Source organism: Mustela erminea, chromosome 1, assembly GCF_009829155.1.
Source record: "Mustela erminea isolate mMusErm1 chromosome 1, mMusErm1.Pri, whole genome shotgun sequence".
Classification (NCBI taxonomy): Eukaryota; Metazoa; Chordata; class Mammalia; order Carnivora; family Mustelidae; genus Mustela; species Mustela erminea.
This window is the reverse complement of record NC_045614.1, coordinates 218,410,768-218,423,223: the sequence shown is the minus strand read 5'-3', so window position 1 is coordinate 218,423,223 and position 12,456 is coordinate 218,410,768. Positions and strand designations below refer to the sequence as shown.

Genomic DNA, 12,456 nt, shown 5'->3' with positions numbered 1-12,456 from the left:
CTGATCCCTGGAGCTTGTGAATGTCACCTTCTGTGGCCAGAAAGGATGCTGCCGATACGGTGACATCAGATGGGAAGATTGTCCGGGGTTACCCTGGGGAGGCCCTAAATGTGGTCACGAAGGTCCTTGTCAGGGGAGGCAGAGGGAGACCTGACCTGGGACAGGGAAAGTCATGACCCTGGAGACAGAGAAGCCAAGAGAGCCTGGGGCCTCCAGGAGCAGAAGCCAGGAGACGCCCCGCCCGGAGACCCCGGAGGAGCTGTGATCCAGGCGGCAGCCTCCCGAACTCGCAGACCACGCATTTCTGTTGCTTTGAGATGTCAAGCTTGTGGAGCTGTCGTCCGGCTTCCCCAGGAAACAGGCACACCCGCTGGAGAAATGATGAGCTCCCTGGACCAGGGACCCCGCTGAGGGCTGCCCCCATGTCCAGGCTGTGCCAACCCCCAGGGAGCTGCTCAGGACCGCTGAGGGGGAAGCCTGGGTCTCAGCATCCAAGTGCAAGTGCACACCGCCCCCTCCCACGGCTGAGACCTTGATCCCCAGCTGGAACACCAACCCGCTTGGTGCCCGGGGCCCCCTAGATGCTCCTCCAGCAGAGTCTCCCTCCGCAGCCTCTGACCGCCTGGGAAACACGGTGGCCCTGAAGGGGCAGAAAGGAAAACCCGCCAACTTCAGGGAGCCCCGACGGCTGGTCTGCTTTTCCATAAAATAACTGTTTGTGACCCACGCGCCAGTGTCCGTGCGAACGTTCGGAGTGTCTCTCACAAGCCCAGCACGGGAACCCGCTGCTCTTTGACTGTTCCCACTTGGCCAACAGGAACGTGCAGGCACAGAGGAGTTAAGTGACTCCCCGAGGTCACATAGCTCTTGGGACTGGAAGCAGCATGCATGTACCAGGCCGAGGCGCCCCTTCCCCCACGGCCCCGACTGGCTAGAAGTCCCCTCAACAGCCCCTGCGCTGCGTCCCAGCCCTCATTCCTGACGGGACCGGTGGCAGCGCAGCGCCCCTCAGCCCCCCAGGTTCACCCCTTCGAGCCCCTCGCCCACTCCCTCCCCGCTGCCCTGGAGCAGGCCGGGGCTGCATCACGATTCCGGACCCACCGACTACGCACCCTTCCCAGCGCCCAAAAGCCCCTCGCACTTGGGGTCCGCCCCTCCCCTAGCCCCTCCCCCAGCCCCTCCCACGGCCGCGTGAGCTCCCCGCGGGGCCTCCGGAGGCTGAGCGCTGCCCAGGCGTCGGCCAATCAGTGCAGCGTGGCCAGTCAGAGGGAGCCCGGGGATTTGCCCTTTGCCGCGGGGCCGAACCCGGGAGGGCTGGGAGGTGGAGGTGTCCGGCGGCCGCTGATGCGCCTCTCCTGCGGATTTGGCCCCGGCGGGGCCCCCCACCCCCGACGGGCTCTCTGCTGCCGAGGCCGCCAGCGCCCGGGGCAGCCAGGCCACCGACATCGCGTCTCCTTCCAGGCCCACCGGGCCTGACCCGGCGCCCCTCCCCCAAGCGTCCCCCGCTACATTTGTCCAAACTGCGGGCTTGGACGGCAACCGTTTTCCGGCCCGGGAGTGGGCAGCGTCCGGAGCCCCTGCGGGAGCCGGTTCACGCCCACACCGTGCTCTCCTAGCCGGATCTTACCTTTCCTCTGGGTCCCCGTCTCCCGCCCCCTTCACGGCGCCCCAAGTTCAGACGGCCGGTGCCCCCACTGGACACGTGAACGGAGTCCCCTCCTGGCCCCTGGCCGTGCCCTCCCCGACTAAAGGGGAGGGAATCCCGCTTGCCCCGTTGAAATCCTACACCCTAAGGGCCTAGCCTGCGGGACCGGGGAAGCCCCTGAGCTCTCCGCCCGCGCTCCCCGCCGGGGTTTCACCTGCAGGTCCCGCCCCTCCCTGCGCGCCCTGCTCAGCGGCCCCTCGTCCTGCCCCCCGCCCCCGCTTCCGCTCCTGTTTGCACGGGAATGCTCACTTCCACGGAGCACAGATTGTGTTTTCGGAGCGGACCCCTCGCGCCCACAGAGGCCCTGGCCTGCAGTAGGTGCGCGCTAGTCTTTGCTGGGGGGCAGGCAGGCTGCTAGAGGTGGCTGGGGTCGGGGGAGCCCTCCTTGCTTGGCCCTCGCTTACACCCTGCCTTCTCCTGCGCCGGCCTCTGCCTCCCCATCAGCCTGGGAATCGGACTTGGACAGGGTCCGGGGACACGGCGAGGACGCACTGCTCCGCCAGCTCCCGGGACACCAGAGGTGGGGCGCCTGGGATCCCAGGCCCCTCCCGGGGCCGCCTCTGCAGAAAGGACACCCCATTCCCTTGCGGCCCCGCCTACCTCCCTGGCTCGTACCTGGCCTGCGCGGGTCGTGGTGGAAGTGACTCACCCGGCCGGCCGCGCAGGGCAGGCCAAGGGCGCTGGGCAGGGTGGGGAAGGGAGCAGAGAGGCTTTCCTCCAGAAAAGAGGAGACGGGAACTGGCTTCCACGCAGCGGCTCCTCAGAGCCTTTACCAGCCACACATGCTGTGGCGTGTGGCGCAGGACCCCCCAAAGAATCCGGGGCGAAGCTGGGGGCGGATCTCCCGGACCCAGCGCTGGCCTGGAGAGGAGAGCCCGCCTGCCCTCCCGCCCGTCCGTTCATTCACTCGTTCTGAAACGGCCGCAGGCTCTCACTTCCCCTAAGACTTGGAGGTCCTGACTCCCGTGGGTGAGAGGGAGGGCAGGGGGCAGGACGGCGGGCACTCGGCCCAGCCCAGCCTCGGGCCGGGAAGCGCCGGCTCCTGGGGCAGGGGGCGCGGTAGGCGCCGCGGCGGCCGGGGCGCTTGGGGGGCGCGGACGGTCTGTGCGACACGGGGGACAGCGCGTGGCCTCCCACGGCCCCTCCAGCCTGGCAAGCCTCCCGCGGAGCCCTCGGCCGTCCTCCTGCCCGGGAACGCGCGCCAGCACCCCGCCGCACCCGACTCCCCCGGACACCTTCGGCGCCCCGGTCCCCGCGCGGCGTCCCTGCGGGGAGGGCTACCTCGAGAGGCCTGTGGCCGAGCTTCCGTCCCGCTAGCCCCGCCCCCTCCCCCGCGTGAGCCCGACGGGGCAGGGGTGGGATCAGAGGCGAGGCCGGGCGGGGCCAGGGCAGGCACTCGGCGCCGCGGCTGGCGGAGCGCTCAGAGCCTCGGAGGCGCGGGACGCGGAGGCTCAGCTGGGCTCCGGCGGCCCGAGAGCTCCCGCGGCCTGAGGATTCTCGCGCTCCGAGGTCTCCCGAGCTCCGAGGGCTCCCGCGGCCCGAGGTCTCCCGCGCTCCGGGGTCTCCCGCCGCCCGAGGTCTCTCCGGCTCCGAGGGCTCCCGCGACCCGAGGTCCCGCCCCCACCATGCGGCTGAGAAGGTGAGTGTGCGGGTGCCGGGGAAGGAGCGGCGGCGCCGCGGGGGCGGGGAGCAGGCTCCCGGGGTCGTCCGGTAGGACACCCGCTCACCTGGGGGCCCGGGCGGAATCCGTGGGAGGGTCGGCCCCGGGGCGCCAGGCGGCATCCGGAGCCCCTACCTGCAGGCGGGTGGCGTCCTCCCAGGGGTGGGGCAGGTGCCGGAGGACCGAGGGCAGCGCGTGGGTGTACTTGGAGGCGGGTCCCGCGGAGGAAGGGTGAGAGCGAAAGCGGAGTACCGGACGAGTGTCCCCGCGGCCTGGCGCCCCCCGCCCTGGCTTGGCCACCCACAGCAGATTGCCCAGAGGCACGCCATGACCTCGAAGCGCCAGGATCACTCTCCAAGAACAGCTGGTGCCCACTGGCTGGTGCCATGTCCTCCCCCACACGCCTAGGATCCCTGCCCCCATCAGCCGAGCCCGGGGGAGGAGGGGCTCAGGCCTGCCCATCACTCCGGGTCCCTGATACTGGGAAGACTCGGACTCCAGCCTTGCTCCCAGCTTTTTGCCAGGATACCCACTTTGGGTGGAGTCGTGGGGTCGGCAGGCTGTGCCCCCCTTGATAAGCTGGTGTGGCTGTGACATCTGGGTCCTGACACCCAGCCTTCCCCGTTATAAATGTAGGTCCTTGAAGGTCACAGTCACCATACCCCAGAGCCTGGGGGCTTGGCCTGGGGCCCAGGTGGAACAGTAGAGGCCTAGAAGGGCCCAGGAAGTGGGCCCAGGGAGCACCCAGGGAGAAGGCAAACCTGTCTCCCTAGCCAGAACCCAGAGCATGTGCTCTTGTGCACGCCCCCAGAGAGCCCCCCGATAACCCACTGACGCCCTAGCAGGCGAATGTCCCCTGGACCCTCCGCACAGAAGGGGGGTCTGATGGGCACTGTGGGAGACTGTGGGTCTCCCGTGGGGAGTCACCAAGGGGTTTTCACAGCCTTGTGTCTTAGAAGGCAGCTCGGGCTCCAGGGAAGGGGGCTGGACAGGGAGGTCTGGAAGTTGTCCTTACGAGCTGGAGTGGTGACCCCGACAGGCCGCGGCTTCTGTAGGGCGTGGGGGAGCCCATGGTGGCCCAGGGTCTGGCTTGGCAGGACAGCAGTGCACGCCGGAACGTCCCCGCGAGGCACGGGCCTCCATGCCCCTCAGATGACAGCTGTTGGGGGCGGGGCGGGGGTGCCTTCGGGTCCAGAACACAGGCAGCGTTCGCAGGATCCTGGGAGGCTGCAGGACGGGGTGGCGGGGCAGAGGCATGCAGAGTGCGGAGTCTCCCAAGTCCAAGGTCTGCTTCAAGGAGTCTGGGAAGTCCCCAGAGGGATTTGCTGGCCCTTGGCGGCCGAGCTGCCTGCCCGCTCTGAGGAGCCTTAGAGCTGGTTTCTGGTTTCAGAATGACCGCGCCCCTTTCCTCCCCTGGGCTCCCCGGCAGCTCAGCGGCCGCTGCTGTTGGCCACGTTAGATCCTTTCTGTGTCCCAAACTTCTTTTTTTAAGATTTATTTATTTATTTCAGAGGGAGAGAGAGAGAAGGAGTGGGAGGGGCAGAGAGAGGAGAGTCCGTGAGCAGACTGTCCGTGCCCCCAGACCGGACCCGGAACTTGACCCTGAGGTCATGACTTGAGCCAAAACCAAGAGTTGGCGCTTCACCCACTGAGCCACCCAGGCGCCCCTCTGTGCCCCCAAACTTAAATGTAGCTCTGCTACAAATCCCTTCAAAGTGTACTTTCCTGAATTCATGTAGTTTCTTGGAATCCATCCACAGCAAAGGCCAGGCCCGCAGTGGGCGGAGGGCGGAGGGCTGTGACCTTGGGGAGGCTCCCACCATACCTGTGACCACACTGTTGGCATCGGGGAGCTGGCGGGTGGCTCAGGACTGGCGGCACTGCCGGGGGTGGCTCTGACCGCCCCACCAGCGGAGTCGTCCCACCACCCAGGAGCCACCGGACAGGCTGAGGCCGTGCGTGTGGTCACATCTCTCCCTGGGCACAACCACTCTGGCTGCGAGGAGCAGTGTGCCCTGTTTAGAAGGAGCAGGGGCTCACCCACCTTTCTGGTTGTTTCTTTCCAGTCCCGGACTGCTCCTGCTGCTGCTCGGTGCCCTGCAAGCCGGTAGGTCCGGGGGGGTCTCCTATGGGGCACCTCTTCCCTGCCCCCCAGCGGAGCAGGGAGGCTGTGGGTGCAGGTGTCCTGTGGGTGCGGGTGTCCGCAGGCTCCTACCACGGCCTCTTGCCCCTCTGGGGGCCCCTGCGAGGAAGCTGAGTCCAGGGTTTTGGTAAGGAGCAGACCAAAGGCCACAACAGGGCTTGTGCAGGCCCCAGAGTCTTTGTTTGGGTTCGTGTTTCACGGAGGTAGAAGGCAGCTCGTTCCCCGTGTTTCAGTCCCTCTGCTCCCCGATGAGCTGGGGCCCCCTCTTTCTCCTGACCCCTTCGCCCCAGTTGGCCCCCAGGAATTTGCAAAGCCGCCACCATGCAGAAAAGCAAGGAACAGGGTTCGGCACCACGTGGAAGGCCGAGGGCTCGCCAAGCCTTCCAGCCCCGAGGGTGGCGGGCGGGGACACGACGGCTCTCCCAGCAGGTGTTTCCGTGGTCCCGACGGTTGCACCACCCTGGGAACAGCCTGTCAGCCTTCCTGATGTCGTGGGAACATCAAGCGAAACTGTTTCCTTATAAATGTCTGAACTAAAAAAAAAGAAACAAAAACAAGAAAAAAGAAACATTTTATTTTGAATTAATTGGAAATACCCTGGAAGTAGCCGAAATAGGGCAGTGCGGGTCTGGGTGTCCCCCGTCCCCCCACTTCTCCCAACGTTAGCCTCTCCTGTCAGGAGAGAAATCCACGTGCCTGCCAAAATTGCCTGAATTTTCAGTGTGCTTTCCCATTCCTACGTCCGTCTGATTAATACGTCGCGTTTCTGCTGAAATGAGTCAGAAGTGGTGCTGGAGTCTGGCAACCAAAAATCCTCCTCCCGTCCCCCCGTAGAGCAAGTTCGCGGGCCAGAAATCAGTTGCAGAAAATCAGTTTCGTCCTTTCCCATCCCAGCGGATGCGCGAGAGCAGGAAGTCCGAGCGCTGGTGGGCAGCGACGTCCAGCTCAGCTGCGTCTTCCCCGAAAGCACCACTTTTGATCTAGACGACCTGTACGTGTACTGGCAAATCAGCGCCGTGGGCCACCCGACGACCGTGACCTACTACCTGTCGGGGAACAGCTCGGCGGGCCTCGAGGACAACCGCTACAGGGACAGGGCCTGGCTCTCGCCGGACAGCATGAGGCACGGCGACTTCTCCCTGCGTCTCTACAACGTCACCCCCCTCGACGAACAGAAGTTCAACTGCCTGGTGTTTAGGAAATCCTTGCAGTTGCAAAAGATCTTGGACGTGGTGGTGACGCTGTACGTGGCAGGTAAGACCGCGGAGGCCGGCAGGACCCACCCCACCCCAGCCTACGCCCCGAGCCCGTGTGGACAAGGCACGGTCCTGGGCTCGTTTCCGACCGTAAAGAGCCTCCTAACGTCTCCAGGCGGGTCTGCGTCTAAGCGGGTATGGGGCCGAGCTGGTTGAAAATGCATCCGCCCTGTAGGAAGTTCCTATAGCCTGAGTTGACCTGGTCTCACGCATGAACCCCGAATCTTCCGTCTTTGCCTGGAATTCTGCAAATCGGCTCCAACTGGAGGTTCTGAACGAGATTAGGAGCGAGCGCTGTAAAGCACTAAGTGAGAGAGAACATAGGAAGGCAGTTCAGGCCGACTAGGGCCTCAGCGCAGCAGACCGACGGGCTGTGGCATCGGGAGCTGGGCCGTGTGCCCCTCCGCTTCTGACCTCCAGCCCCTGCCGCCCTCCCCTGCAGCGAACTACAGCGTGCCGGTGGTCCTCGCCCCGCACGGCCCCTCCGAGGACGCGGAGCTCACGTTCACGTGCACGTCCGTGAACGGCTATCCAGAGCCCAACGTGTACTGGATCAACAAGACGGACAACAGCGTGCTGCCCGAGGGCCTGCAGAACAGCACGGTCGTCCTGAACGCGCGCGGCTTGTACGACGTGGTCAGCATCCTGCGCATCGGCCGGACCCCCAGCGTGAACGTCGGCTGCTGCATCGAGAACGTCCTTCTGCACCAAAACCTCACGGGCCTGTGCCAGACAGGTAAGGTCCCCCGGGGTCCGCACGCTGAAGCCAGCCCGATCCTGGGGGCCTGCGGTGACTCAGGGACCGGCCCCTGCAAGGGGTCTTGGCTGTGGCTTCCGAAAGCTGATTGGAAGTGGGAGGAGGTGACAGGCAGCCCTTGAAGGGCAGGAGCGGGGCTGGGCGTGCAGGGCACGTGGTGACGCAGTGGTCACTCTCAGGCTCAGCTTTGCTGACCCACTTTACGGACGAGGGACTGAGGCTGTGTAGGACCGGGCAGTGACGGCATCAGGACCGAAGCCCACGCCGGCTCCGTCTATGAGCCCGTCAGAGGCCAGAGCCACCACGCTGGGGCCTGGCTGCTGGAACCAGACCTGGCTGCTGGCTTGGGGTGTGGGGGGCTGGCATGTGTGTGCGGGCAGGTACTAGAGGCCCCGGGCTCTCCGTCTGCGTGTCCCCGTCATGACGTTGAGGTGACAGGTTCCCCGCAGCTGGCAGTGGGGTCCGCGGGCCCTGCCTGCTGCAGGAAAGTGTTGGTGCCCCAGGACCGCCCCCCGCCCCCGGGAACCTGCAGGTCCTGGTGCCAAGTGGAGGGGAAGGCCGGGCTCCTTGGGCAGTAATGGGGAGAACCCGAGATGGCCGCAGCAGAGGGCAGCGCGCGCACAAGCCTCCCGAGTGTGGGCCTGGGCCTGCGTGGGGCGCACGCCGTGACCCCCGGGGACCGTGGCAGGGCCACCGTCTTCCTTCCAGAAATCAGGGCACAGCATTTTGATTCTGTGGTCACGGTCTCTGAGCCCAAACGGACCAGGACAAGGGTAGCACCAGACAGCCTCCTCTGACCACGGCCTCTGAGCCGTGTTCTCCCCGCAGAGCAGCGTGGGCGGCGGGTGGAAGGGAAACCAGAAGGTTCGCCAGGCAGTGGTGCCGGCTCTGGCGCTGTGGGACCGCTGGGAGCCCGTACAGGCCCCCCACGCCCACACCCAGTGGGTCAGCACTTCCGGCCCAGGTGTGGGCGCTGCAGGGGCTCCCACGGCAGGTGGGGGTGTGGAGGGCCGCCTGTGCCCCCAGGAAGATGGGGGGCTCCCCTGAGGGACAGGACCCCTTCCCTCACCGGCCTCAGGGTTTCAGCGTCCCCAAAACAGCACCTCCCTCAGGCCCCTCTTGCTGTGTTGGAAGGTCGGAAGGCCCTGCCTTTCCTCCAGACCCATGAACTCTTGGGTTCCTTTTCTCTTCCAGCAGAAACGTTCACGACCCCCGAACCCGGCAACACAGGGAGCCACACGGACGTCCGCAGGAGGGAGCACGGGACGGTGCTGAGCACCCTGGCCGTGCTGGGCGTGGTCGTGGCCGTGGCCGTGGCCACCGGCTGGGTGTGTAGGAGCCGATGTCCCCGCGGGTTTCCAACCAGGTAGGGGACTGGGCGCCGGCTCTCAGGGCTGAGCGTTTCTCGGGTTGGTGTGAGCCGGCTGCCTTGTTCAAGGTGTGGGCGCAGCAGGAGGCCGTGTCCTCGCTTGGGGAGGGAGCGGCTGCTTCTGAGCGTAGAGGTCAGGACGGCGTCCGTTTCCGTGGAAGCCGAGCTGCCTTCGGTCCCGAACTCTGGCCAAAGTTAAGACAGATGGGGAAAGTCTGGGTGTTGACCCTCGAAAACCAAGCAGCACAACTCGCAGAAAAGCCCAGAACACGAATGGAGTCACATCCCAAGGGTCAACCAGGAAGGACCCTGGGGGGGGCAAGGGACATCTCCCCTTGGGGGAGAGGCCGGCGGGCATCCCCTAAGATACTCACAAAGGTGGGGACCGTCCAGATCTTTCATGGGGTGAGGGCCTGGGTCGCTGCTGGATGGACAAGTTGGCTCCAAGCTGGAGCCTTTCCCTGGGGCCTCCTGCGCGAGGCCAATCCGTCATTGCAGAGAGACTTCCCACAGATGCGGCCCCAACCCGCTGCCGATCAGGCCAGGCCCCGGGGAGGCGCCCCTGGGAGCGGCCCCTCCCCTGCCCTCTGCTGCCCACCCTGAGTACTTCTGGTTCCTTCCCACAGGTGCCCGGCCACAAAGCCAGAGCGGACGTTCCCTGGTGAGTGGGCAGCCAGGGCAGGGGCCCGCGGAGGGCGCGTGCGGGTTACAGGAGTGGGCGTGAGCACTACTTGATGGCCAGGGGTAGACGTTTCTGTGTTCAGAGACGCAGTGAACCCCTGGGGAGCCCCTGGGGAGCCCCTCGCGAGCCCCTCGGGAAGCTGCTTCCCACTTGCCCCCTCTGGCGTGTGATCCGTCCTTGCTGACCTTGGGTGACGGGATTTTCCAGACACACACGCCAGCAGAGAGCCTGGGATGGTGACCGCCGGGCACAGGCCCCGAGCTTCACCCTCCCCCCTGGGGCCCCGCCCTCCCCACCCCACCCCCACGGGGCCCACGGGAGGCCAGACACGGAGCCCATTGTCAGAGAACAGCTACGTGTGCGGGGCGAGCTCCCCAGTCCCGGGAGCCAAGGTCGATGTGGCCCCCCCAGATTGGGGAACACCCACCCACAGAGCCTCCGTCTCCCGCACGCAGGTGCCTCGGGCTGCGAGGGCCAAGGGGCCGGCGTGCACTTGACAGCCCCAACAAGTGAGCCCCCGCTCCGAGCCCCGTGAGCCCGTCCGGCCCTGTGGCCGCCCCGGGGAGGTCGGGCCCCAGCTGGGCATGAAATGCAGCAACCCCCAGGGGGGCCCCATTGGTCCCGGGAACCTGCTCCCAGCAGCGGACAGGCGGGCGGGCCGGGATGTGCTCCTGGGGCCACGCGAGCCGGTGTCCCACAGCCTGAGACCAGCAACTCACCAAACCCTTAAGGCCTGCCTGTTCTTAGGGCGGACGGAAGCACACCGTCCGTGAGTTTTCAGAGTTCCGGCCCTTTGTTCCCACCCTTTGTTCCCACCCTTCTAAGCCCCCAGGAAAGTCAGCCGTCTGCCTCCCCTCCCCCAGAAGGTAGCAGGTGCCGGTCCCGTGACTCCGCCTCCCTTCTTTTTCTTTCTAAGACTGTGTCTGATGCGGACTCGCCGCCCGGGAGGTGGACAGGGCTGCTGGGAGATGCCCCCAGGAGGACGGCGGACGGCGGCTTGAGACGTGACTCGGGCAGGCCCGGTGGGCAAGGGGGACCATCTGCCCCCAGCAGCGCCATTAACAAGGGGTTTTCGTGGACGCGGGGCCTCTCCGGCCTGGAAGGGACACGCAGGCCCCTGCCTGACCCCAGGGACAGCGCCCCAGGGGCTGCCGGATCCCGGAACGAGGACAAGGACCTCTCGAGTCAGCGGGACACACGTGCCCCCACGTGGGCGGGCTCCCCAGCTCCGGCGCTTCGCGATGGCTCCCTCCCCCACCCACCCCTGCAGCCCGTGGGGCCCTTCTCTACATCCGAACCCACGGGGGTTGGGGGCAGTGTGGCTTTTCTGAGACCGGCGGAGGGCGTCTCCCTTAGGAGGAAGAAGGAGCGTGCGGGCTCTCCCGCGACCGCCCTGCTGGTGAAGGTGACCCAGGGGGGTCTGTGAAACACGGAGGCGCCAGTGTCTCCCTCCCGCCCCCCGAGACGAGGGCCGTGAGTCTGCACGTGTGTGTCTGTCCAGGATGCCGGGCACAGTCACGGTCAACGCTGCAAAACCCCTGACAGACTCCTGAGACTTTGTGTTCCTCTGAGATCCTCACTGGGAAGAAACCCCGATCTTGTTTGTTTTGGCCCAAAGCTGGATTTCCCTCCGAAAAAGTCAGTGGAATTTTTCGAGAAGGTAGTCTGCTCTCGGGCAGCCCTGGCAGGAGCCCTGGCCTCCGAGGGCACAGAGGGAACAACCCAGAAACTCGCTCAGGCCGGACAGGGAGCACGTCTCCGGAGACGCAGCTTCGCCAGGGGCCGTCCAGGGCCCTCAGGGACAGCATGACACGCATGGAGGGGGCGTCCTCCTGCGTCAGAATGTGGCGTGAGTTCCATGCCGCCCTCTGCACCGGTCACCCCCAGCCCGCCCCGAAGGGACAAACGCCAGGCTCCTCGGAGCCCCCCGGGCCCTGGGGGGGCACGCAGAGGTGTGCGGCCCACGGCTCTGGCCGTTCCCATGTTGTGGCCCCGAATGAGTCGAGCTGCTCGTGCTTCCAGGAGCTTCTGTGAAGGAGGCTGCCAGGTGACGCAGCGTGCACAGCCCCTGGGAAACGCAGCCTGTCGTCCTGCCTGCGGTCACTCAGCACTGACGGCGTCAGGAGCCCCCAGGCCCGGACCCGGACTGGGACAAACACGAGGGCCAGGCTCGGGGCGAAGCTGAGCCCAGCACTTTCTGGGAGAAACTGTCCGCGTCTGTTTCTGTACCCGGAGCTCCCCTCACGGCTCTGAGGCCAGCGCGGCAAGACCGTGAGCATCCGGCCGCGGGAAGCATGAGAAGGGACAAGTCCCTGCGGGGGGACGGGGTCGGGGGCGTCCAGAGCGGAAGCATGAGGACGGCCGGGGTGCGGGGAGGGGGCGCGGGACCCGCCACCAGCCCCGGGCGCCCACCCTGCAGCCTGCAGCAGACCCCGCTCGCAGGGCGCCCCCCGGGCAGGACCCAGCGTGGTCTGGGAGCAGGTACAGTGACCCCTCGCCCTTCGGCCTGGACATCACCGTCTGTGGGCGGGTCGGAGGCCTGGACATCACCGTCTGTGGGCGGGTCGGAGGCCTGGACATCACCGTCTGTGGGCGGGTCGGAGGCCTGGACATCACCGTCTGTGGACGGGTCGGAGACCATTGTTCTCATGTCTGCTTCTGTAAACCTGGTTTACGAGAATACAAGATGAAAACGGTGTCTGTGTCCGGCGGCTTCCCCCGCCGGCCTGGCTTGTCCTTCCCGCTGGCCTAGGGCCCCCCGCCCCGTTGGTGTTCACCCCGGGGAGTCATGTCCTCCGGGTACGTTGGGCAAGGTCTGGCGGCATGTCAGGTTGTCACACGCGGGGTTGCCACTGGCCTTTAATGGGGAGAGGGACCCAGAACG

General features: G+C 66.2%; 1 protein-coding gene across 3 annotated transcripts; it reads left to right on the top strand.

Annotated features, from left to right (window-relative positions):
- Positions 1 to 2,335: 2,335 nt before the first annotated feature.
- On the top strand, positions 2,336 to 12,106 carry ICOSLG (inducible T cell costimulator ligand). 3 transcript variants are annotated; one of them, XM_032356649.1, is made up of 8 exons: positions 2,336 to 3,344; positions 5,432 to 5,472; positions 6,403 to 6,762; positions 7,207 to 7,500; positions 8,716 to 8,887; positions 9,517 to 9,551; positions 10,028 to 10,081; positions 10,489 to 12,106. In XM_032356649.1, the coding sequence occupies exons 1-8, from the start codon at positions 3,331 to 3,333 to the stop codon at positions 10,497 to 10,499; spliced, it is 981 nt and encodes a 326-aa protein (XP_032212540.1). In that variant the 5' UTR covers positions 2,336 to 3,330; the 3' UTR covers positions 10,500 to 12,106. The 3 variants fall into 3 exon arrangements, with proteins under 3 accessions (XP_032212540.1, XP_032212521.1, XP_032212529.1); XM_032356630.1 differs by having other exon boundaries at positions 2,674 to 3,344; positions 8,719 to 8,887; XM_032356638.1 differs by lacking the exon at positions 10,028 to 10,081 and having other exon boundaries at positions 2,678 to 3,344.
- Positions 12,107 to 12,456: the final 350 nt, after the last annotated feature.